The 25,474-nt window shown below is 39.9% G+C and overlaps 1 protein-coding gene across 1 annotated transcript in view; it reads left to right on the top strand.

The window, feature by feature from the left end:
• Window positions 1–15,030: 15,030 nt before the first annotated feature.
• caln2 (calneuron 2) overlaps window positions 15,031–25,474 on the top strand; it is a 28,721-nt gene continuing 18,277 nt past the window's right edge. Inside the window, exons 1-3 of the mRNA XM_063011771.1 lie at window positions 15,031–15,196; window positions 20,440–20,561; window positions 23,915–24,058. Of these exons, the coding sequence (XP_062867841.1) occupies window positions 20,447–20,561; window positions 23,915–24,058 (259 nt within the window). The 5' untranslated portion in view covers window positions 15,031–15,196; window positions 20,440–20,446. The remainder of the gene's footprint in view (window positions 15,197–20,439; window positions 20,562–23,914; window positions 24,059–25,474) is intronic.

Here is a 25,474-nt window from a genome sequence, read left to right as displayed (position 1 = left end):
CCAAACACTTTAGACCTCATAGTGCATCAATAGTTTTTTATTACCCCTACATTAAGCACTTCGTGTAGATCCAGGGGTTTGATGATGGGACTGGAATGACCTTTAAAAAAGCGTAATTTAGTGCCTATCAAAAATATGTTTTAGATCACTGTCCTGTTGGAACAGAAGGTGAATTAGCTACTCTAAATTAACCCAGCCAGTGTTCCTGGATGTTGCTGCACCCACCTTGGCCCTCACCAAAATAAAGCAGCTAAAATTAATAAATTAATGTAGTAGAAATTAAATTATGTAATGATCGCATGAAGCATAATACAACTGTGCTATTGCTAAATGAGTCTTAACTAAAGTCATATTTTCCGTTATTAACACAATAAATACCACAATGGGTGAAAATCCCTCATATTTGTGCAAGTTCCAGTCTGGGCTTTTTAAAGTAAATGGGATGTTGTTGGTAGAGTGGATGGGATCTTGTTGGTTGAGTGAATGGGATCTTGTTGGTTGAGTGGATGGGATGTTGTTGGTAGAGTGGATGGTATCTTGTTGGTTGAGTGAATGGGATCTTGTTGGTTGAGTGGATGGGATCTTGTTGGTAGAGTGGATGGGATCTTGTTGGTTGAGTGGATGGGATCTTGTTGGTAGAGTGGATGGGATCTTGTTAGTAGAGTGGATGGGATCTTGTTGGTTGAGTGAATGGGATCTTGTTGGTTGAGTGAATGGGATCTTGTTGGTTGAGTGAATGGGATCTTGTTGGTAGAGTGGATGGGATCTTGTTGGTTGAGTGAATGGGATCTTGTTGGTTGAGTGGATGGGATCTTGTTGGTAGAGTGGATGGGATCTTGTTGGTTGAGTGGATGGGATCTTGTTGGTAGAGTGGATGGGATCATGTTAGTAGAGTGGATGGGATCTTGTTGGTTGAGTGAATGGGATCTTGTTGGTTGAGTGAATGGGATGTTGTTGGTAGAGTGGATGGTATCTTGTTGGTTGAGTGAATGGGATCTTGTTGGTTGAGTGAATGGGATCTTGTTGGTAGAGTGGATGGGATCTTGTTGGTTGAGTGGATGGGATCTTGTTGGTTGAGTGAATGGGATCTTGTTGGTAGAGTGGATGGGATCTTGTTGGTTGAGTGGATGGGATCTTGTTGGTAGAGTGGATGGGATCTTGTTGGTAGAGTGGATGGGATCTTGTTGGTTGAGTGAATGGGATCTTGTTGGTTGAGTGGATGGGATCTTGTTGGTTGAGTGAATGGGATCTTGTTGGTAGAGTGGATGGGATCTTGTTGGTAGAGTGGATGGGATCTTGTTGGTTGAGTGGATGGAATCTTGTTGGTAGAGTGGATGGGATCTTGTTGGTTGAGTGGATGGGATCTTGTTGGTAGAGTGGATGGGATCTTGTTGGTTGAGTGAATGGAATCTTGTTAGTAGAGTGGATGGGATTTTGTTGGTTGAGTGGATGGGATCTTGTTGGTAGAGTGGATGGGATCTTGTTAGTAGAGTGGATGGGATCTTGTTGGTTGAGTGAATGGGATCTTGTTGGTTGAGTGAATGGGATGTTGTTGGTAGAGTGGATGGGATCTTGTTGGTAGAGTGAATGGGATCTTGTTGGTTGAGTGGATGGGATCTTGTTGGTAGAGTGAATGGGATCTTGTTAGTAGAGTGGATGGGATTTTGTTGGTTGAGTGGATGGGATCTTGTTGGTAGAGTGGATGGGATCTTGTTAGTAGAGTGGATGGGATCTTGTTGGTTGAGTGAATGGGATCTTGTTGGTTGAGTGAATGGGATGTTGTTGGTAGAGTGGATGGGATGTTGTTGGTAGAGTGGATGGGATCTTGTTGGTAGAGTGAATGGGATCTTGTTGGTTGAGTGGATGGGATCTTGTTGGTTGAGTGAATGGGATCTTGTAGGTAGAGTGGATCTTGTCTGCAGTCACTGTTAGTGAGGAGTTTTTTCCTTGTGTGGATTATCTCTGGCTACTCCAGTTCTCCCCCATTCCCCTAAATCAGTTAAAGCTGGACTTAAATTGCCTGTAGGTATACTGTAAGTATAAGGGTGAAGGCAATACATTGGCACCCCACCCAGGGTCCCACCTTGCCTCTAGTGACCAGGATGAAGTGGTGAGTAAATAAACTGAATGACTTGTTAATGCTTGTCCCATGTTTTTCCTTCACTGGTTTACAGCGTTTTATTCTTTTTTAATGTTTTCTCTCTTAGTCTGAAATGATCAAGGTGACTAGAGGAATCTCATTGGGAAGGTAAATCTGTGGACAAAAGGCAGCAGAGGCAGCAACTCCATGCTGGGAGACATATTTTGGCTCCTCATCACCTGCACACAATCAGCCGGCTCTTCCTCTGCCCTGTCAACTCTGATTTATCAGTGAGCTGAGGTGGGTGTTCATTATTCTGAAGCTCCTCCATGCCTGATAACCACCATCAGTTCCACTGACCAGAGCACAAATCGGAGACCAGCCACCAGGACAGGCTTGGCCTCATTTTACAGAAGTGTTTGGAAAACTTCATTCACACAGACAAGGATATCAGCATAAAGCACAATGAGCAACAATTTTTTATTATGTTCATTTTTTAATGTAACTGTTAAATTATGGTTACTAGGTTCAGAGGAAACCAACATAGACATGGTCCTGGTCAGGGTTGTGATGGGTCCTGTGCCACAAAGAGCTGGACAGGCTCGCATAGTGAATCGGAGGTTGCGTGGTACAGAGCGGGGTTTTATTAGACCACGAAGATAGCTTTGGGCTGGTCCATTTTTGGCTTTGTAGGCAAGCATCAGTCTTTTAAACTGAATGCATGCAGCTACAGGAAGCCAGTGGAGAGAACGCAGCAGTGGAGTGATGTGCCAGTGTTTAGGTTGGTTAAAAACCAGACAGGCAGCTGCATTTTGAATGAGCTGCAAGGGTTTAATAGTGGACAACATGTAATCATTACCTGCATAACCCTGTTAACTGACTTACACTAGTATTTAGCAAAAGTCTATAGAGCAGTAGGTAGAATTAACTGCTTAACTGATGATTATTTATGGCTGAGGATGTTCACCGTATGGCCAAAGATTTGTGGACCCCTTACTAATGAGTTTGTTTAACATTCCATTCCAAAACCTTGAGCTATATCTGAAGGTGTCCATCCTCTTTGTGGCTAAAATAGCTTTACCTCTTCTGAGAAGTATATGTGAGACCAGGCACTGATGTTGGTTGAAGAGGCAGGCTTGCAGTCAGTGTTCTGATTAATCCCACTGGTGTTCTGTCGGATTGAGTTTGGATGGGATCCTTCACACCAAACTCATCAAACCATGTGTTTATACACATTGTATCATTTATATAACTGATTTTACATGGACAGGAGATGGACAGGACGCCAATCCATTGCAGGGCAACACACATTCACAAGTCATTCACTCTCCTCTAGGAGCAATTTAGAGCAGACAATCCATTTTCTATATTTGTCTGTATTTTTAAAAGGTAGTAAGAGGCTGGATTACAGATTCTAGGTGAGATCCAACACAGAGGGAAAATATTCAAAATAAAGCTTTTAAAATAGTTTCACCATCTGATTCAGTTCTCATTTCTGTGCACTGGTAAACTTTTTGCATTGTTTCCTGTGGCTAACAGTGCACCACTATGCTCCAATGCAAATTCTAGTGTTCATTTTTTCCTAGCTGTAGCTGCCAAATCCATTAGCATATATTAACTCTGAGTGGATGGTTTCTTTTGTAATCAGCAGAGACACACAGCAGTATTATTCACTTTTCCTTCATGTACAGAAAAACCTGGGAATGCTACAGCGACTGAATTTTTTTGCAATGGAAAACTGTACATATACTGTTGTACACACTCACTGTTCAATTTATCCTTAATTGACATATTATCTGGTGATTATAAACCATGTAAAATTACATCCATGTCTTTTCAGGTGGACACTGTTTATGCAGCACACAAAAGGGATTTTCTGGATGTCTTCTTATACACAGATCAGCCATAACATTAAAACCACCTCCTTATTTCTACACTCACTGCCCATTTTATCAGCTCCACTTACCATACAGAAGCACTTTGTAGTTCTATAATTACTCACTGTAGTCCATCTGTTTCTGTACGTTTTAACCTGCTTTCACCCTGTTCTTCAATGGTCAGGACCCCCACAGGACCACCACAGAGTAGGTATTATTAAGGTGGTGGGTCATTCTCAGCACTGCAGTGACAATGACATGGTGGTGGTGTGTTAGTGTGTGTTGTGCTGGTATGAGTGGATCAGACACAGCAGCGCTGCTGGAGTTTTTAAATACCGTGTCCACTCACTGTCCACTCTGTTAGACACTCTTACCTAGTAGGTCCACCTTGTAGATGTAAAGTCAGAGACGGTCACTCATCTATTGCTGCTGTTTGAGTTGGTCATCTTCTAGACCTTCATCAGTGGTCACAGGATGCTGCCCACGGGGTGCTGTTGGCTGGATATATTTTTGGTTGGTGGACGATTCTCAGTCCAGCAGTGACAGTGAGGTGTTTAAAAACTCCATCTGCGCTGCTGTGTCTTATCCACTCATACCAGCACAACACACACTAACACACCACCACCATGTCAGTGTCACTGCAGTGCTAAGAATGATCCACCACCCAAATACTACCTGCTCTGTAGTGGTCCTGGGAGAGTCCTGACCATTGAAAAACAGCATGAAAGGGGGCTAACAAAGCATGTAGAGAAACAGATGGACTACAGTCAGTAATTGTAGAACTACAAAGTGCTTCTATATGGTAAGTGGAGCTGATAAAATGGACAGTGAGTGTAGAAACAAAGAGGTGGTTTTAATGTTATGGCTGATCTGTATGTGTCTTCAAAGTTTAATTACATTTTTATTAGTGTACTAAATAGACATAGTATTATCATGCTGGGATGAGGTTTGGAATGCAGCCTGCTTATTCACATCTACCCTTAAGCCAAAATTCCCAAGTTTCTCCAGACTATATTGTTTGGGAAAAAAAATATGGTTTGTTATCTGAGAAAAATAGATGGAAAATACAGAAGATCTGTACAATCATTAATCAGGCATTAGTTCCCAAAACATTATTGTTGATCTTAACTACATAAAGGAACCTTCAGTGCTGTAAGATGCAAAAAGACAGGCCCTAAGATTATCACCAAAAAATAAATCCACAGCATTCAACAATATTGCAACAGTTTCAGTTAAAGTGCTGAACAAATAATAGCAAAATATAAAAGAGACCACTATTTTAGTGGATGTGAAAGCTGGACAGTTAAAAAAAAGCCGGACATGACAAATATCAATGCCTTTGAACTTTGGTTTTGGCAATAATACCAGCACACAGAACAGCAAAGAAGACAAACAAATGGTTCTTCAACCAGCTCTTACCTAACCTCAATCAAAGCCTAGATAACCAAATTAAACCGCTCTTATTTTGGACACATTATGAGAGGAACCAATTCTTTGGAAAGACAATTACACTTGAAAGAGTTGAATGTAAAAGAGGAAGAGGGCGCCAGCAGCAAGATGAATGAATGCAATTAGAGGAATGATGAACAAGCCATTAAGAAGCCTGAAGACCCAAACAGAAGACACACCCCGGCCAGGATGCAGATTTATTTCTTACACTTTTGCAAAAGCGATTTGCTCCCTCCTACTCTCTATTCCTTCTGCTCATGTACTGCTTGACTTTTGTCTTCCTGGACTCCATTTGTTTTTTATTAAAATCTAATACTTTAAGGGTTGCTCTCGGCCAATTATAGTGCTAGAGGTGCAGAGTTAAACATTTCCAATGCATTAAAATGTCTGATTCAATACATCAGCCAACTGCCACATCCTCTACTGGTTATCAAGGGGACCTGGAGGGAAAAAAACACTCAGCAGCAACAATCATTCAAAATTTGTAGCTGCATATTTCAGATCCTGGGAGTCAGTCAGGGGTTGGCTGGTAAGCTCGGTACAATTTAGATAGTTCCATGTAGTTGCGGGCACACAAAAAGCTGCAAAAAAATTCTGTAGCATCTAACCTTCCATATACAGCATTTGGTACAAGAGTTGTGTATAAGGAAGGAAGCTATTGTTTTTTTATTAAAGTTATTAAAACTTCACAATGATTGTGGCCAAGAGTTTAATAAAAATCAGAAAATGTGGTTACATTTAAATTTTCGGCATTTAGCAGATGCTTTTATCCAAGCGACTTACAGTACTGTGACAGTATACAGTCTAAGCAATTGAGGGTTAAGGCCCTTGCTCAAGGGCCCAACAGTGACAACCTGGCAGTGGTAAGATTTGAACCAGTGACATTTTGATTACTAGTAGAGTACCTTAACCGCTAGGCTAAATAAGTCTTTAAACAGATCTTTGTTTTATGAACAATGAACAAAAACTAGAAAGATATTAGATAAATGTGCTGCTTTCCAAACTAAGTAATAACAGGTAATATAGGGTAAAAAAAGATGTTTGATTGAATTAGTTTTGTATAACATTTGTGTGACTTGAGTTCTAGTGTGCAAATAGTGTTACACAGTGTAAAGTCTACGTATGTTTCTCAAAAAAATAAATAAGTAAAAAGATTCATCACTATACTGACAACTTTGATGCCCAATTACCAGCTCTATTAAGAATTTCCTTAAGCATTTTGGAACCATTGTGGGGTTAATTCAATTCCCGCCGTCTGCTGCAGGCACTGACAATTATGCCTGCTAGATGGCGGCCAGCCGACCGGTGGCAACGGAGTTCAGAATCACGGCGCTGGTGTGCTAGTGGAATATCCCGTTGCACCACCTGGGCCCCGTTTGCTTTACATTTTATACTTTACAAAAAGGTAAGTTTAGTGCAGTGATTTTTCCCAATCTATGGTCTGCACATTCCTATTACTTAAAACACTTTATATGCTACTGCCCTGATAAAATACATTTAGATATCAAATAAAAAATTAACTAAAACCCAATGATAAGTAAAATTGTATTCTTAAAAAATGGTCGCATTGTGATTACTGATGCTGTGACCACCTATTTAACATAATTTACTAACTTCACAGTTACACTGAACCTTCTATTACTTGTAGTTTCTATTATGGTACATTGTTCATGCATACATTCCTAAATAATTTCAGTTACTCAGTCACTCTAAGTAATGAAATTAGCATTTTATCACTTGGTGCTATATTCTAATATAGATGGGTTTTTTTTTTTCACTTTAGACACACAACGTTCTGACCTCGGCTTCACTGTTTTATATCAGTATCATTTATACTTTTCAGCAGCTTCTATTTCATGCTTGCTGGAGACTGTTACAAAATTAGACACGCTGACCCTTGTTGGCCCTGGAGTTTTATTGATTTTCACTATTTGTGGTTCTTGGTAAGAGTTATGAGGATATTGTGATGGACTTTAGAAGGGTGGGGACACAGGAGGTTGTTATTGGATTGGTATGAAATACAGTAAATGTCTTCTATTGGCATTTTAAAGGACAAACAGAATATCCAAAATAATTAAAAATGGGCAAACTTCTTACAGGAGGTTTAAACCCAGGAGATCTGCAGGATTCCCACTATTTACTGGGCTACAGCACGACCCTAAATAATGAAAGTCGCCTGAAAGTTTGCTTAGGTAAATCTCTACAAGCTTTAGATGCCTAGATTTGGGCGGTTTATCTCACTCTTCATGGCAGATTCACTCAAGCTTTATCCGTTTAGAGAGCAAGTGACTGTTAACTGCTATTTTCAGGTCTCTTCACAGACATTCAATGGGGTTAAGTCTGGAGTTAAGGACATTCAAAGTTTTGCCCCAAAGCCACTCCAGTGTTGTTTTAGCTGTAAACTTTGGGCCATTGTTACGTTAAAAGGTTTGGTTGCATTTCAGAAGATAATTTTATTCATTCATTATTCAGTTCTTACCAGTCACCTTGTCTCTGCCTCTAAGGAGCATATCTGTTGCATGATGCTGCCACAGACTTGTTTCACTGCATGGATGGTACTAGCCAGATGATTTGCAGTGCCCTTTTTCACCAGATATAATACTCGCTGATCTACCCAAAGAGTTCAGTTTTAATTTAATCAGTTTATTTAATCAGCCAGGAAATCTTTTTGCTCATGTTGCCAGAGATATTTACATGCTGTTTAGCAAACTCCAAGTGAGCTGCCATATGCCTTTTTTCTCTAAAGTTGCCTCTAACATAAAAGCCTGATTTATGAGGAGCTGCAGAAATGGATGTCTGTACAACAGCTTTTCCCATCGCTGCACAGGACTTTTGGAGCCCTTTAAGAGTGACTGTCAGGTTGTTTTACCTCCCTGACCAAGGTCTTTATTGCCCAGTTGTCTAATTTGGCCAGACAGCCAAGTCTAGGAAGGTTCAATGTTGTGCCAAGCTTTTTCCATTAGAAAAATTGACATTTTAAAACATATGAAGCTCTAAATAATGTTGTTCTATGCCTTACAGATTCATGTGTGTGCCTTTCCAAACTATGTCCAATCATTTCAAACTGATAAACGTGGACTCCAAATGAGCTCTAGACACATTGCAAGGATAATTAAAGCAAACAAGATGCAACTGATCACAGTTTGCAGAGCCAGAGGAAAGGTCCTAAATATATCTGTAAATAGGAGACATCAATTTTCTATAAAAAATAAAACATAAAGTAAAAACATGTTTTACTTCAGCATTGTGAGTAACTGTAGATTGATGGGAAAATGGCAATCTCAATTCAAAACCCAATCCACAACCTCAATCTACAATTTTCTGACACAGTCTTTGACCAATGCACTTGGCAAAATTGTAGTTGATTTTGTTGGAGCTTTTTTTTCCTGGCACAAGTTTGAACTCTCATGCCTATTCCAGACAGAGTTGTGGTTAAGACTGAGAAGACTATTCCAAAAGCTTTACTTTAGCCTTAATTAGGTATTTTTAAACCAGTATTGTGTGTTTTAAGTTGTCATACTAGAACACTCCATTACCATGTTTTAATAAAATAGAATGCCTTTATTTGTCATATATACAGTGTATCACAAAAGTGAGTACACCCCTCACATTTCTGCAGATATTTAAGTATATCTTTTCATGGGACAACACTGACAAAATGACACTTTGACACAATGAAAAGTAGTCTGTGTGCAGCTTATATAACAGTGTAAATTTATTCTTCCCTCAAAATAACTCAATATACAGCCATTAATGTCTAAACCACCGGCAACAAAAGTGAGTACACCCCTAAGAGACTACACCCCTAAATGTCCAAATTGAGCACTGCTTGTCATTTTCCCTCCAAAATGTCATGTGACTCGTTAGTGTTACTAGGTCTCAGGTGTGCATAGGGAGCAGGTGTGTTCAATTTAGTAGTACAGCTCTCACACTCTCTCATAGTGGTCACTGAAAGTTCCAACATGGCACCTCATGGCAAAGAACTCTCTGAGGATCTTAAAAGATGAATTGTTGCGCTACATGAAGATGGCCAAGGCTACAAGAAGATTGCCAACACCCTGAAACTGAGCTGCAGCACAGTGGCCAAGATCATCCAGCGTTTTAAAAGAGCAGGGTCCACTCAGAACAGACCTCGCGTCGGTCGTCCAAAGAAGCTGAGTGCACGTGCTCAGCGTCACATCCAACTGCTGTCTTTGAAAGATAGGCGCAGGAGTGCTGTCAGCATTGCTGCAGAGATTGAAAAGGTGGGGGGTCAGCCTGTCAGTGCTCAGACCATACGCCGCACACTACATCAAATTGGTCTGCATGGCTGTCACCCCAGAAGGAAGCCTCTTCTGAAGTCTCTACACAAGAAAGCCCACAAACAGTTTGCTGAAGACATGTCAACAAAGGACATGGATTACTGGAACCATGTCCTATGGTCTGATGAGACCAAGATTAATTTGTTTGGTTCAGATGGTCTCAAGCATGTGTGGCGGCAATCAGGTGAGGAGTACAAAGATAAGTGTGTCATGCCTACAGTCAAGCATGGTGGTGGGAATGCCATGGTCTGGGGCTGCATGAGTGCAGCAGGTGTTGGGGAGTTACATTTCATTGAGGGACACATGAACTCCAATATGTACTGTGAAATACTGAAGCAGAGCATGATCCCCTCCCTCCGGAAACTGGGTCGCAGGGCAGTGTTCCAGCATGATAATGACCCCAAACACACCTCTAAGACGACCACTGCTTTATTGAAGAGGCTGAGGGTAAAGGTGATGGACTGGCCAAGCATGTCTCCAGACCTAAACCCAATAGAACATCTTTGGGGCATCCTCAAGCGGAAGGTGGAGGAGCGCAAAGTCTCGAATATCCACCAGCTCCGTGATGTCGTCATGGAGGAGTGGAAAAGCATTCCAGTGGCAACCTGTGAAGCTCTGGTAAACTCCATGCCCAGGAGAGTTAAGGCAGTTCTGGGAAATAATGGTGGCCACACAAAATATTGACACTTCAGGAACTTTCACTAAGGGGTGTACTCACTTTTGTTGCCGGTGGTTTAGACATTAATGGCTGTATATTGAGTTATTTTGAGGGAAGAAAAAATTTACACTGTTATATAAGCTGCACACAGACTACTTTTCATTGTGTCAAAGTGTCATTTTGTCAGTGTTGTCCCATGAAAAGATATACTTAAATATCTGCAGAAATGTGAGGGGTGTACTCACTTTTGTGATACACTGTACATATACATGTACACGTACAGTACAACAAATTTTTTTCTTCACATATCCCAGCCTGTTTGGAAACTGGGGTCAGCTATTGTACGGCACCCCTGGAGCCAAAAGCGCTCAAGGGCCCAACAGTGGCTGCATGGCAGAGCTGAGATTTGAACTTTTAACCTTTCAATTGATAGCCCAAAGCTCTACCCACTAGGCTACCACTGTACCACTGTTTAAAAGTAGGTACAGAATTGTTTGTTTTTATTCATCACCTTATCTCAGGCAAACATGCTTTTTGTCATTCTGACTCAATATTTGTTGTGTTTTTTTTTTTAATCCCATTTAACTCCTCTCAGTGCTTTAAGGTGCTGGTTTTGGAGCAGGGGCTACTTTCTCTCACAACAGCTTGTAGACCTTGGCAGGCCTGTGGTAATGTGAAAACTGCTTGACTGTGTACGGTGATTTTTGGATGACATCAGTGTCTCAAAACATATTGTCTCCCAGGTGGTGGTGGGGCTTCACAGCAACAAGTATTTCCGGAACACTGGACCCAACTAAACCCTGATAAAGTAGCTGCCGTTGATAGATTAATCAATAAATATTAATAATAGTAGTAATAATCTTATAGAGACGTAGAACATAATTGCCAGTGCTCTCTAGGTGGGGAAAATGACTTTCAGTCTTTCTTATAGAACGTAGCTAACTATTAGACTCCACTTATAGATTAGTCATCTGCATGACACCAATAGTTTTTCTAACCCATCTCCACTTTCCAGAGGACAGATTTCTTTGTCAAAGTAAATTTATTTATGCAACATGTACAAGTGTTTATTCAAAATGACTGAATTACCTTGCTCAAGGGCAAACTGGCGGCTCAAGACTTTACGTCCACGCTTTGTCCAAACAGATCGGTTCAAATGTTGGTGGTGGAAGTAAATAAACAGATGGGGTTTGGCGAGAGCGTGAGCTGGTTAGTGAAGAGGAAAATTATATTTGGTTTACACCTCAGGAAGAGAGCAGGCTGACACTGGAGGTTACAACCTTTTAATATCCAGTGACTCAACATGATCTGCTCAAAGTCATCATACATAAATCACTGGTAATAAACAAATCTTATCCATAAATAAAAATAGGGTCTTACATCAAGATTTCTATGAAATCTACAGACTATAGACCTAGAGAGTGTCAGAATATGCACTATATGGTCGAAGGTATTTGCCAAAAAATAAATGACATGCTTTCAACTTTTTGGCAGCAACTAGGGCGAGGACATTTCATTTTCCAGTGTGACATGGTGTGGAGTAACTCCACTGACTTGCACATTCAACACTTTCCTTAAATTAATCAGTGCTTTGTATTCTATCATCACATCTTGCCTGTGCTGAATCTGTAGCCATCCTTGAACCCCTATCTGCATTTTAATTATAAGCCTGCCAATGATGTTTACCGGCATTAGATCTTATACCACATCATCCCAGTTAATACCCATTTAAGTAGTGCAGTGCTGGAGTAACTAATGTGGAAATTCATTTAACGCGGCTAAACAACACGGTTCTTATTTTGAACAGTTTGTTCAGCATACTATTAAGACAAGATGGAATAAATTAAATCAGTCTAATAATTAGTGGTAAATCTAGTATAAATACAAGACTCAAAAGCAAAGGAACTAGATGTGCACATGAGAGGGAAGAGAGTTTCTAACCTCTATGAAGGTCATGTTACATTCCAACTGTGATGCATTATTCATTTGTGTAAAGTCACTTTGAGAGGCTACATAAATTCTGACAGTTTTTACTGTTGTACAGTATTTCTTTATTAGCTACATACTATCATCTGAATAAAAAGAAAAAAACACTTACAACCAAGTCTTGCCTTTACATTAAAGAATTGCTGGTGTTTTTTCTTTCTTTTTACAGAAAAGGCAAGTATATGTTTGTTCTTGGATCATATGAGAATCAGGGTTTGAGTCTGATTTGTGTTCAATGTACACTGCAATAGCAAGATGGTAGCAATTTGCCTTTACATAAAACTAGAGAATGTGTCCCAAAAGACACCCACATGTGTAAAACAATACAGCAAAAAACCTTTGCTTATATACAGAATACTTTATAAGGGCCTCCTCAATATTTCTGTAGCTGTTCTTTTTCTGTGACTGACTAATTGGAAAACATGTTTTACAAATTTAAGTTCTTTCTTTAAATTTAGATTCAAGAGCAGTTTCTTCCCACAGGCCATCTCCCTCCTTAATAAATAAACGACTGACAATACAGACTTGAGCATGACAATATTCACCTGCTGCCAATTGACTAAATTTTGAAGTACTCATCCTACATGCTGTGCACTTTACTGTTTTTGTAAATATTCCACACACTGCTAACTTACATATCTGTATATTACTGTAGGCTATATTACCATTGGTATGTTACCAGATATTGTGTACCTCTGTTTATATGTACATACATACATTGGTCACTGAATACTGTACATACATACATGCACACGTCCATACATTTTCTATATATTGCCTGTATATAGTCTTATAGTTTGTATATTTTTGTGTTTAATGTTTAATGTATACATTGCTTGTATACTGTATTTATACTAGAGAGGTACCATCAGCCGGAACCAAATTCCTTGTGTGTATCCACATACTTGGCCAATAAATCTGATTCTGATTCTGATTTAAGAGGATGTGTAGACACCCCTACTAATTACTGAGCTTAAGTGTTTCAGCCACCCCAAAACATGGCATAAATGTTCATTACTAAGGTTTGCAAAGTCGTGTCAAAGTTGTGACACAACGTTTTAAAGCAAAGCAGTACTATTCACATTGCTGAACACATCACATCTGATCATCAGGGAACCAGACATTTACATCTCAGCCTTGGTGTATTTTTTGCGTTTTAAGCTCAGTATTTTCACGACAAGCAAAAAGTGAAATTCAATCACAGTTTTAAAAATGGTTTTAGATGTGAATTGTTTTGTAGCATAACATTGGCTTATGTGTGAACATTAAAAGATAAGGTGTAAGATCATAAGATTCATAATCAATGTGTGTGTCTCACAGTCAACGCATGAGACTTGTGTGCAATCAGACATTTATTACATTAGGACCTCTGGCCTATGGAAGACATTAAATACATTTATTGTCAATAAATTACAATAAATGAAGAAAGAACACACAAATATGTTACATAACACCACATAGAAAAGGTTTTTTTCTAGATATCTGATACTAAAAAACAAAACATGTTGTGAGTGGGCTGTGATTCCGCCTCATAACGTGTTCACAAAACCCATCTGATGTGATTCTATTTATATCTCTGTAATACTGCATTATACATAAATCATATCATACTATCAGTAGGCAGTTAACCCTTTAAAGACTGATATCATTTATTTTTACTAACCACTTTATCCTGGCCAGGGTTGTGGTGGGTCAGGTGCCACCCATGAACACTGACTTCAAGGCACTAACAGGGCATCAATCCATTTCTTTTTTTTTTACGATTTCAGCATTTAGCAGACGCTTTTATCCAAAGCGACTTACAGTACTGTGACAGTATATTGTCTAAGCGATTGAGGGTTAAGGGCCTTGCTCAAGGACCCAACAGTGGCAACCTGGCAGTGGTGGGGCTTGAACCAGCAACCTTTTGATTATTAGTCCAGTACCTTGCCCTGCCCTATCACACAATCACACTATCAATATCAAGGGAATATTAAACTCCTCTGGTTAGCTACATATGGATAAAAATGTTTCCAAGAATGACAGCAAGAAGAAAATGATTGTTTTGTTAACTGAACCCTGGTGTCTTAAATTGTTGCATTAAACTGGGTCTCAAATATGAGGGATTAGTTCTTAACATGTTAACAGGGGAAGATTTGTGCATGCTATAATAATCTCAAAGCAATTTACACTAAATTAGTCAATCCACCTGGGTACATTTTTGAAAGGTGTGAGGGAACAAAGTAGCTGCAGGACACCCACGTAGAAAACCAGACTCCTCACAGACAGAAACCTGAGCCGAGGGTCCAGATCAGGTCCTCATGGTCCACGTTTCTGTTCTGGCACAGGCACGAGAAATGAAACACGCGCTCAACGCTACACTCACGCGCGCATACACGCGCGTACGCACGCACACAGATTGCGGTTTGAGAGCTGCAGTTGCTGCCGCGTTTCACGGCCGGTTTGCATCGTTGAATGAAAACATTTCACGCGTGTACAGTTTAATGTACGGTGAATATTTTAGGATCAGTGAGCTGCTGGTGTTTGGTCCACCTGGCGCGCGGGAGGGAGTGGGAGCGCGTTTTAAGCTCAGCCTACCTTCAGAAGAACTTGAGAAGATGGAGAATGATGGAGGAGCTCTAACATTCACCGTGACTGAACTGTCCGCTGCTGGAGCTACACTTTCTCCTCACACCAGCCGGACTAACGGCTACACAATGGATTTATAAATGTTAGAATTTCGTCCTGACTTGTTTGTGAATATATTCAACCAAAACTACACATGAGTAGCCGGTTAACAGATATTTTATCCAGACTCTGGGCTTCCCAAACGGACTGAGGTGATCCGCAGCAGGACTTCACACAGGTAAGTTCTACTGCAGACTGGCGTGAACAAACCACCTGAAGCCGCCACTTGAAAATACACCTGTTGTAGCCTCGTTTTTGGGCTATTGACAATCTGGGGATGGGAGTAACATGGGCGAGGCAAATGTTCTCAGATCATATAACCAAGTGGCTTGATACCCACGAAATAAAGCATAAAGGCAGTTTCTCTGTTTCCTTTAGTGATTAAGAAACGCGATTCATAAATAAATACCTATATTGCATAAAGGGAAGAACGTGGTTGCTGGCACATGGGCTTGGTTGGCATTGTCAAGGGCATAGGAGGGTAAGGGTGCATTTACCGCCAACACATCATTCAAAACTAAAGATCTATTAAATAATTTAGAATGGTAACGACTAGGTGGGGCGGTCCGGATCCTTTCTGTGTGAGTGTGCGTGTTCTCCCCGTGTCTGCGAGGGTTTCCTTCGGGAGCTCCGGTTTCTTCCCACAGTCCAAAGACACGCAAGTTAGGTGAATTGGTCATACAAAATTGTCCATCATTGTGTTTGAGATTAAACCTGTGAACTGATTAATTTTGTGTAACAAGTAACTACCTGTTCTGTCTGAATGTAACCAAAGAGTGTAAAACATGACGTTAAAATCCTAATAAATAAAGTCTGTTTTGATACACACATAATCTAAGGGACTTGTATTTCATAGCAGTTTTGAGGTTTTAATGAGTTGAGACATTTCATTTTGTCCATAAAATCACAAATTTAAGTTCTATTAATTCTAAATTTAAGTAATTTAAGTTATATTATGTCGTTTATCCATGTTGCATGATCTCCTAGTTTCTCCTTATGATTGTAAATAAAAACAGCAGCTGACTTTTTGTTCTCATACAAATAGGGCTAGTTTGACTGCACTCATTAGAAAGCTTGCAAACATTTTTTAAAACCCAAACAGTTTCTTTGCACTAAGAAGAAAATTGTCTTTCAATTTGGCTTTACATAATCAAGAGACAAATATATCAAAACACAGATAAAGTGGCACAATTTTGACAGAACGTTGAAGACAAGTTCACATACGCTTGTGGGGGACTCGCATCTCATGGCTTTTTGCTATAAATTTGTATTGTTTATAAGTTCACTGTTGGTTTTTCAAAAATATGTTGACCGAGTGGTGAAGTCAAACCCTTTTTTAAATTGCCACAGATACCTTACCAGCTGTAATCACCAACAAATCATGTTCTCTAACAAGGGATTGAGGCCATGCCAAAGTTAAATGACATTTCTAAAACCTTTTTAACCACAACATTAATAAGTATATATATATATAGATATAGATATACTTGCACCTATGTATCTTTTAAAAACAGCATATTAACTAGAAAACTCACTATAAACATAAATATAAAGTATAAGTATAAAGTTTTCAGACTAAATGTTACCCAGTAATTGAGTCACAAAAAGAGAATTGTTGCTAAATTATTACAATCATAAGCTTGTTGTGACAGTTAGTAGCGTGCCAACTTTTGATGCTATAATTGTACCTGTAAAATTAGACATAAATTAATAACTAAAAATGAATTCAACCCAGACAAACATTCTGTCACCACTATTTTAATGACTTGTTAATGTTTTATCTGTGTGTAGTGAGTCAGGTAACCCCAGTTATTTTCCCATTTAGCCTGATTAATGAGGCGTGTGATTAATGGGCTTTGTTGTTGACAGTTAGTCTTTGATGCTGTTTGAGATGTTTATGATGGAAGCTTTTTGTTGTTTGTGTTTTGAGATGCTTATGTTGGAAGCTTACAATTTTTAGATTTATTCCCAAAAATATATGTACAACAGCTAACAGCTACAACAGCGCCCACAGTCCAAAAACATGCAGTCAGGTTAATTGGTCTATAGGTGAATTGCCCTATAGGTGAATGAGTGTGTGTGTGTGTGTGTGTGTATGTGTGTCTGCCCTGCGATGGACTGTCCGGGCGGGTCCTTTCTTTCTGTGTGGAGTTTGCATGTTCTCCCCATGTCGGCATGGGTTTCTTTCGGGAGCTCCGGTTTCCTCCCACAGTCCAAAAACATGCAGTCAGGTTAATTGGCCTATAGGTAAATTGCCCTATTTAACTAATTGGATAAGCGGTTAAGAAAGTGAGTGAGTGAAGCTACAGTGAGTAAAGTGGTGCAGAGGGTAGTGCTGTTGGGTTTGAATCCCTGACCAGGGTCTTTACCTGTTTTTCCTGTGTCAGTGCAGGTTTCTTCCATGTGCTCCATTGTTCTACCACAAGTCCAAAGACGTGCAGTCAGGTTAATTGGAGCTGCTAAAAGTGCGTGTGTGTGTGTGTGTGTGTGTGTCCATTACAGGGCGACACATGCTCATTTACTCACTACCACCTAGAGGCAATTAAGAATAGCTGATCTACTTGACCAGAGGCAGTTGGAACCCATGTGCCCAAGATCAGTGTTGCTGTGTGACACCCACTCTACCAGCTGCACCACTGTGCTGCGTGTGATCAGTGAATGTGACTGTAAAATATTGTGCAGTTGTAGACACGTGCTATAAGTGTTATTACGCTTTATTGGGGATGGAACGACATTTCTGACACCCAACAGTGCCATCCATCATGAAGAGCATCCTGGCACATCGCTCGCACATGTACTCTTCATCATTCATTTTTACTTAATACAGTTTGACAGTGTTTTTATTACTTTTTCATCATTAGCATTTCTCTTCTAATACTGTTTTGTCCCCATGACCTTTTATATTCAATGTCTGTCACTGTTTTGATGACAGATCCATCAGTATCAGCGTTTAACCTTTAATGTGGTGTACTTTTCAACATGAGCACTGCAATTAACCTTGTGGAAGCACAGTGTTGGTTTTAAGGGTTTTTATTAACACAAGCACACATGCCTTTACATTGAGATACCTAGAAATTGTGACAGGTTGATTCTTGGCGGGTAGGTTACTGAAAAGCCACCAGTGGTTTCTCTTCAGGTCCTGGACCAGAGCCAGAACAGATGTGCTGGTTCAACCAGAGCACCTGCGTACTCATCTCTAACACCTCTGCTGACATTCTGCATGTGTTAGTAATGGTCCATTGAAAGTCACTTCAAGCCTAAGATAAAATATGCCAATCCATCAATGTGTATATATTTGAAATGTTACATGAAAAATATTTGGTACTTAAGATCAGCCTGAAACCATCAACTTCTTTTCCGTTTATCCTGAAGTCATCATTGTTGATTAATTTAAAATATGATTTTGCTTTTACCTTTGATGGGTCTGTGTCTAAAAAATTGAATCTGAGGATCTTTTTAAGAGCAAGTGTAAATTTCAGAGCTCTCATACAAAAAGTATGGATTACAGCTTATGTAAGTATGGATTATGTAAGCTTACAGTTGCTACACCAATTCACCAACTGTACAGTACAGTGAAATGTTTTACATATTTTAGGTTATTTGGAAGTTGGGTCCAGAGAGAGAATACCTCAATGGTTTAGGGCCTTGATTAAGGGCCCCAAAGCGGCTGTTTGGCAGGGTTAAGATTAAATTTTTCAACCTTCCAAGTAATAGCCCAGAGCCCTAACCACTGAGCTCCCACTGGCCTGTTACAGTTTGTACTGGGCATTTTAGCAGGTAGAATTCTCTGGACATTTGCCTTATCCAAAATCGTTCACTAGACTGCCAGATTTTAAAGCGTGATTCATCTCTCTTACTGTATCACCATCCAATAACTGTCTGTTTTATACCTCTTCAGCTACTGCTTGGCATTGCACATAGTGAGCACAGGCCTGTGTGTAGCTATTAAGCCCAAAGATCCAATCCACGAAGCTCCTTGAGGCTACCATTATTGTGCCAGTGTAATTTCTAGAAGTGATTATAAACTCTGTACTCATGGTTGTACCTCAGGATGGATTTTGTACATGTGCTTAAATGCTTCAGTCCTCTGTTGCTCATTATTTAAACTTGTGTGGCTTTTGACTTTCTAGCTGAGTTCTTGTTGTTCCTAGACGTTTTCACTTAACAATAACAGCACTTACAGGTTAACAGAGCAGCTCTTGCAGAACAGATTTGAAATACTGACCTGTTGAAAATGTGCCATCTAATAGTAGTGCCCCCAACCCCCACCCTGCCGGCCAGTGTGTGCGAGGCAGTATGGCACACTACACCAATTGTGTTATTGTTTATGTTTTAAGCATTTAAAAGTTTAACCAAAATTCTATTACTTTAAATGTTACTAATGGATCATAAACCTGTAAGTTTTTGCAGCCATAACATAGAAATCAGTTATTTCCCTGCATGATACATTCAACAATTTTCATTAATCTTTCTTTTTTATTCTAATAAATGAGTAATTTCATAAATGAAAAAATAATGCAAATTATCCAGTTTTTTCAGCTCTTAAATAATATCCAAAATCCAAAAATTGATAGTCACACTAATAAACAGTCAATGGTGACTTTAGCACCACAGTTGATTTTGTACATCCATCCTGATCAAACCACTAGCTGATTATTCATGCTCATCCCTAATGAATATTAAGATATATAGCACTTTTTCCAATGATTGCAGGGTAATTTGAGGGTAATTATAATATATTATGTTCACAAAGTGGCAATCTGTTGTTCATTAGTTTAAAACAGTGAATGAAGTTTACAAAGTACTTAAATATCACAGTGGGTATGTTGTACAAACTAAATGTATTGCTTTTCAGTACACCAGACAGAATCAGCCTGTGGTTGATGATACGTCTCAAACTGATTAATATTATACCACAGAATGGTTGGAGGACATCGTCCAAGAAGGCCATTAACTCCTACAATCATGACTGCATGAAATATTTAGGTTTACACTTGGATTATAAACTAGAATAAAGTATAAAAACCAAGGCTGGGCAAACATAATGTTTGAATTATTTTAATTAAAATTCATTAACAACATGAAAGCAGGAACTTGCTATCTAAACTGGTTTGTGAAAGTGGAAATATGGATAATTATTATTAGTATTATTATTAGTAGTAGTAGTATTGTTATTCATATTAAGTGCTGTCAAGTTGATGACTATGGTCATGATGGGCTAACATGTTATACGCTGTGCCTCCTGAGCGCTTTAATGGTTATGTTTATTTACCTCTTTTTCTTTTTATATAATGCATTGACTATATAAGAAGAAAATGGTCCCTTACAAGTGTATACAAACGTTTAACTTAACTTCAGCGTGGTTTAGGTTTGCATTTACGTGTATTTGGTTCATTTTGTAATGTCATGCATGTGTTTCAGGGAGAAGATGCCTTTTCATCATGTGAGAGCTGGGCTGCTGTACACAGACAACTTCCTGGCCCACTCGCTCTCTGAAATCAGTGAGGAACACCTAGCCAACATCTCCACTGAAGAGCTTGGTGGTAAGGAAAGTGTGTGTGTGAGTGTGTGTGTGTGTGTGTTTGTGTGTGCGTCTGCCTGCCTGAGGTGATTTTTTGCTTCTCCACAACCTCTGCAAATGTACTGATAATTAGATTTGTTTTGAATTTGGAAATATACTCTCTACTCTCTGGAAAATGACAGTAAAATATACAGTCAGAAATAAAATAAAAACTTTGTTTCTGTGGCACCCCAGGTTCTGTAGGCAGAAGAAATAAGCAAATAGGGCTGGCAAGCAAAAAATAATTAGGAAGGGTATGAATTAGTTGTTTTATTTATGTATAATGTATTCTAATATTCTTTTGAGTATTTTACTTTTTCTCCACCACATGATTCACACACTTGATAAAGAAATAGCAGTGGATTCATACAGAAAGCTTTAGCAATTGTGGAAAAAAACTTATTTAGTAAACATAAAAAAATAAACATATTCAGTTCCCCCAACTCAATTGTTATGTGCAACCAATCCATTCTGACCAAAAAGGCCCGGAGACACCACTTAAGGGTGGTTCAGTGGATAGCACTGTAGCCTCACAGCAAGAAGGTCCTGGGTTTGATTCCCAGGTGGAGCAGTCTGGGTTCTTTCAGTGCGGAGTTTGCATGCTCTCCCCGTGTCTGCATGGGTTTCGTCCGGGTGCTCCGGTTTCCTCCCACAGTCCAAGACGTGCAAGTGAGGTGAATTGGAGATACAAAGTTGTCCATGACTGTGTTAAACATTAAACTTGAACTGATGAATCTTGTGTAGCCAGTGATTACCTGTCCTGTCATGAATTTAACCAAAATGTGTAAAATATGACATGGGCACATACAGTATATGTATGTATGTATATATGACAAATAAAGGCATTCTATTAAATCTTAATAAAATAAAAAATACATAAACATCACTTAGGACATGTGTGAAGCCTTGTCTTCTTTTCACAAGACATTTGCTCACTTGTTATTGTGTTCTTTACCGCTGTCCATCCTGCCGACTATTGTAACATTAACTTTTTTATACAAACATAAACTGTTTTTGGCTTGTTTACTTTTGTAAACTTCCACTATGACACAAATACACATGTGCAGAAGGTACTTGACTTTTTCGATTGGGAACGTAATCAGATACAGGTGTTTATGTGGCTGTTATTATTCTATTTTACAAATCATTATAAGTAATACCCACCTCATTCAATCAGATAGAAATTGTATTTGGATTCGCCTTAATCAAACTAATCTATTCCAATTTAGGTGTATATATGGATAAATTCTATTCCAAATTAGCTGTTAGTCGGATTATTAATGATTTATTATTTTGCATGTAAACGTGGCTATTGAGATGTAATGCACAACTAAAGTATTCTTTCTACTATTCATGCAGGTACATTGATCAGTCAGCAGGCACAGCCAATTATGGCAGTAGAGCACCCAAACAAGCAGGGTTGGGGTCTCAGCATGGTGGGCTCGAATAATAACCTGCTGAGCCACCTGAGCTCTTTATAAAAAAATAAATGATCATATCTGCTGCATTAAGATGTTTCTTGGAAACTGAATTAGCTGGAGGTGAGATAAATTCAGTTAATGGCCACTGCAGTGAGCCTGGTTAATGCCAGCTGTATGTAAGCGGAGCTGAGTGGCCCGTGGGTTCTGTTAAGAGCTGGATGGGTTTTTATAATCACACCGTAGAGAACCCAGCACTAGCTCTCCACTCCAATCACTTTACTGGCTTGTTTTAAACACCTCTAACAGAGAGTAATGAAAGAAGCTATAGACGCTGGAGCGGAGCAATTTCACACTTGTTGTTGCTGCCTTACAGCTCCCAAAAGAATGCCAGTAGGTGAATTAACTACACTGAACTGACCCTATTCATGAGTGAGTTTGAATGATTATGTAAGTGTGTTGCGCTCAGTAATTAATTGGTTTCCTGAATATATATGAGCATAGAAAATTCACCAGCTCTAATTATTCATAATTAATAACAAAAAATGTGGTTCTGTCCTGTTTTAATTATTCATTCACAGAGAAAAAAATATTTGCAGAAAGCACTGAAGTTTCAAAACTATCTTTACATACACTATATGTCCAAAAGTATATGGACACCTTATCATAGGCATTACAAACCACTCACTCACTCACTCACTGTCTTAACCGCTTATCCAATTAAGATCACGGAGGGGTGCTGGAGCCTATCCCAGCTTTTCAATGGGCGCAAGGCACACAGTAACACCCTGGACGTGCAGACACACATACACACACATACACACACCCATTCACCTATAGGCCAGTTAACCTGACTGCATGCTTTTGGACTGTGGGAGGAAACCAGAGCTCCCGGAGGACACCCGCGCAGACACGGGGAGAACATTCAAACTCCACACAGAAAGGACCCGGACCGCCCTGCCTGGGGATCGAATCCAGGACCTTTTTGCTGTGAGGCGACAGTGCTACCCACTGTGCCACTCTAATTACAAAACAATGCACATACAGAATTGTCCTTCTTTGTGGCTATAACAGCCTTCACTCTAATGGTAACACTTTTAACAAGATTGTGGGTGTCTGTGGGATTGATGACCATTCAGTCAAAAAGAGCATTAGGGCCGCTCAGGTGGTGCAGCGGTAAAGTATGCTAGCACACCAGAGTTGGGGTTTCGAATACATCGTATCGAATCTCAGCTCTGCCATCCGACTGGGCTGGGTGGCATGAACAACGATTGGCTGTTGTTCAGGGTTAGAGGTAAAAAGTCAGATCATAGGTTCTCATAACTGGTGCAACTGCAGCCCCTACTGGCTGACTGATGGTGCCTGCACAGGGCTGAGGAATAATGCTGATGGGAGTGGCTCCGTACACAGTGCCCGTCAGTGTATGAACTTGACTTGTGCAGGTGAAAAATGTCTCCACTGACTGTACGTGCCGGAGGGGGCGTATGTCAGTTGAGAGGCGTCCTCAGTCAGCGGTGAAGCGGTCGAATCAGTATAGAGGACGCATTCAGGGTAATTGGACACAAGTAGATGTGGCGGGGCGGGGCGGGGCGGGGCGGGGCGGGGCGGGGCGGGGCGGGGCGGGGCGGGGCGGGGCGGTCATTTCATGGCTGAGGTCTGTGCAGACCACTCGTGTTCCTTTAAGCCAAACTTGTTAAATCTTGTTATTGTTGTTGTTATACTGTAGACCTCACCTCTGTGTACAGGGGCACAATCAGACCGGGATAATTAGGAGAGTTAACTTTATAATGTACATGTCCTGTCTGAGTGTGCTTAAACATTTGATATCAATTATAGATTAATTAATTTGATTTGTTTCTGCATGTGATTATTAGGATCAGTTTTGGTTAAAATATTCTACATCTTTCCCTGTGTACAGAGATCCGAGATGCCTTCCGGGTGCTGGACAGAGATGGGAATGGCTTTATCTCCAAGCAGGAGCTGGGTATGGCCATGCGTTCACTGGGCTACATGCCCAGTGAGGTGGAGCTAGCCATTATTATGCAGCGGCTAGACATGGATGGTGAGTTTTAGTATCTAATGCCCTTCCTTACTATTTCTCTTAGCCTTTTATTCCCCTGAAAGCTTCTATTACTTTACTCGCAACCCTCCCTGCCTCTCACTGTATCCTTTCACACTAGCAGCAGTGTGATGGGGATATATTTCTGCATTATACAAAGTACAAAGGCTAAATTAAAAAATACCAGCTTTAGGCACAGCATTCATTCATTCACCAGTGTTTTTATTACACACTATTAAGCCAAAACTATGTGGACACCTGCCCATGAGCTAGTTAGATATCCTATTCCAAAACCATGAGAAGAATGTGAGAGAGCCTTTGAAAGAGGATGAAAATGCCTTTGTTGTCATAAATACATAAATACACAAGTACAGTACAATTCAGTTCTTTTGTTGTATATCCATGCTTGTAATATAAAGTTGCTTCTTTTTGCAGACTCCACACTTCTAGTAAGCATTTCACAAGTTTTTGGGGTGTCTGTTGGAGTGCCCATGTAGTCAAAAGTATTTGTGAGGTCAATTACTGATGTTGTATGAGAAGGCCTGGCTTTCAACTGACGCACAACTTCATCTTAAAAAGTGCTCAGTAGGGTTAGGATTAGGGCTCTGTGGGCTCAGTTCCTCCACACACCAACTTCATTAAGCATGCTTTGTGCACAGGGGCCCAGTCATGCTTTAACAGAAAACGTACTTCCCCAAACTGTTGCCACAGGATTGAAAGTATGTAAAAACTTTTTTAGTATACATATTGGCATCATGATTTTCTCAAGGGCAGATCAGTGATAACGGTTTAAGCAGCAGACATGTTCTGATTAATTTTATCAGTCATTAGAGCAGGTGATTTATCTTGAGAGCACAGCTTGATGGTTGTACTTAACTCTGGAGAGCTGCACAGTCCAGCTGTGTGTCACAGCAAAGCAAATTCTTTTTAAACACTGTCATCATATGGAATGAAGACATATATCTGCCTAATTGTTTGAACCAAGTACTCATAATTATACCAATTTGATCTAAAATGTCTTCTTGATAAGTCCTGATATTGGCGCTGGCTGAGGAGAGTTAAGAGTATCATGCATGCAGTGGGTTGGCCACATATTTTTACCTCCCAGAGGTGGATTTTCATAAAGAGCTGTATTGTGTATGGGGAGCCATGCCAAGCACTCTGCAAGCCATTAACTATTGATTAGTGCAGTCAGCAGAGGGCGCATATACTCTGGGACAGTGAAACCCTTTCTGACTTCCCTCCCTCAGACACAGCCCAACTGTTCGGGTTGGTAGTTGTTATCATTGTCTAGGATTCAATCTCAGGAGCTTGAGCTAGCACATTAGGCCACTGCACCATGCAAGTGCCAGCAATGTGAGAGTTCTAGAGAGTTCTAAGCATTGATTGTTTTTTTTATCATTCATTATATGCTGTATG

Source organism: Trichomycterus rosablanca, chromosome 16 (assembly GCF_030014385.1).
Source record: "Trichomycterus rosablanca isolate fTriRos1 chromosome 16, fTriRos1.hap1, whole genome shotgun sequence".
Classification (NCBI taxonomy): domain Eukaryota; kingdom Metazoa; phylum Chordata; class Actinopteri; order Siluriformes; family Trichomycteridae; genus Trichomycterus; species Trichomycterus rosablanca.
This window is presented reverse-complemented; position numbering and strand designations above follow the sequence as displayed.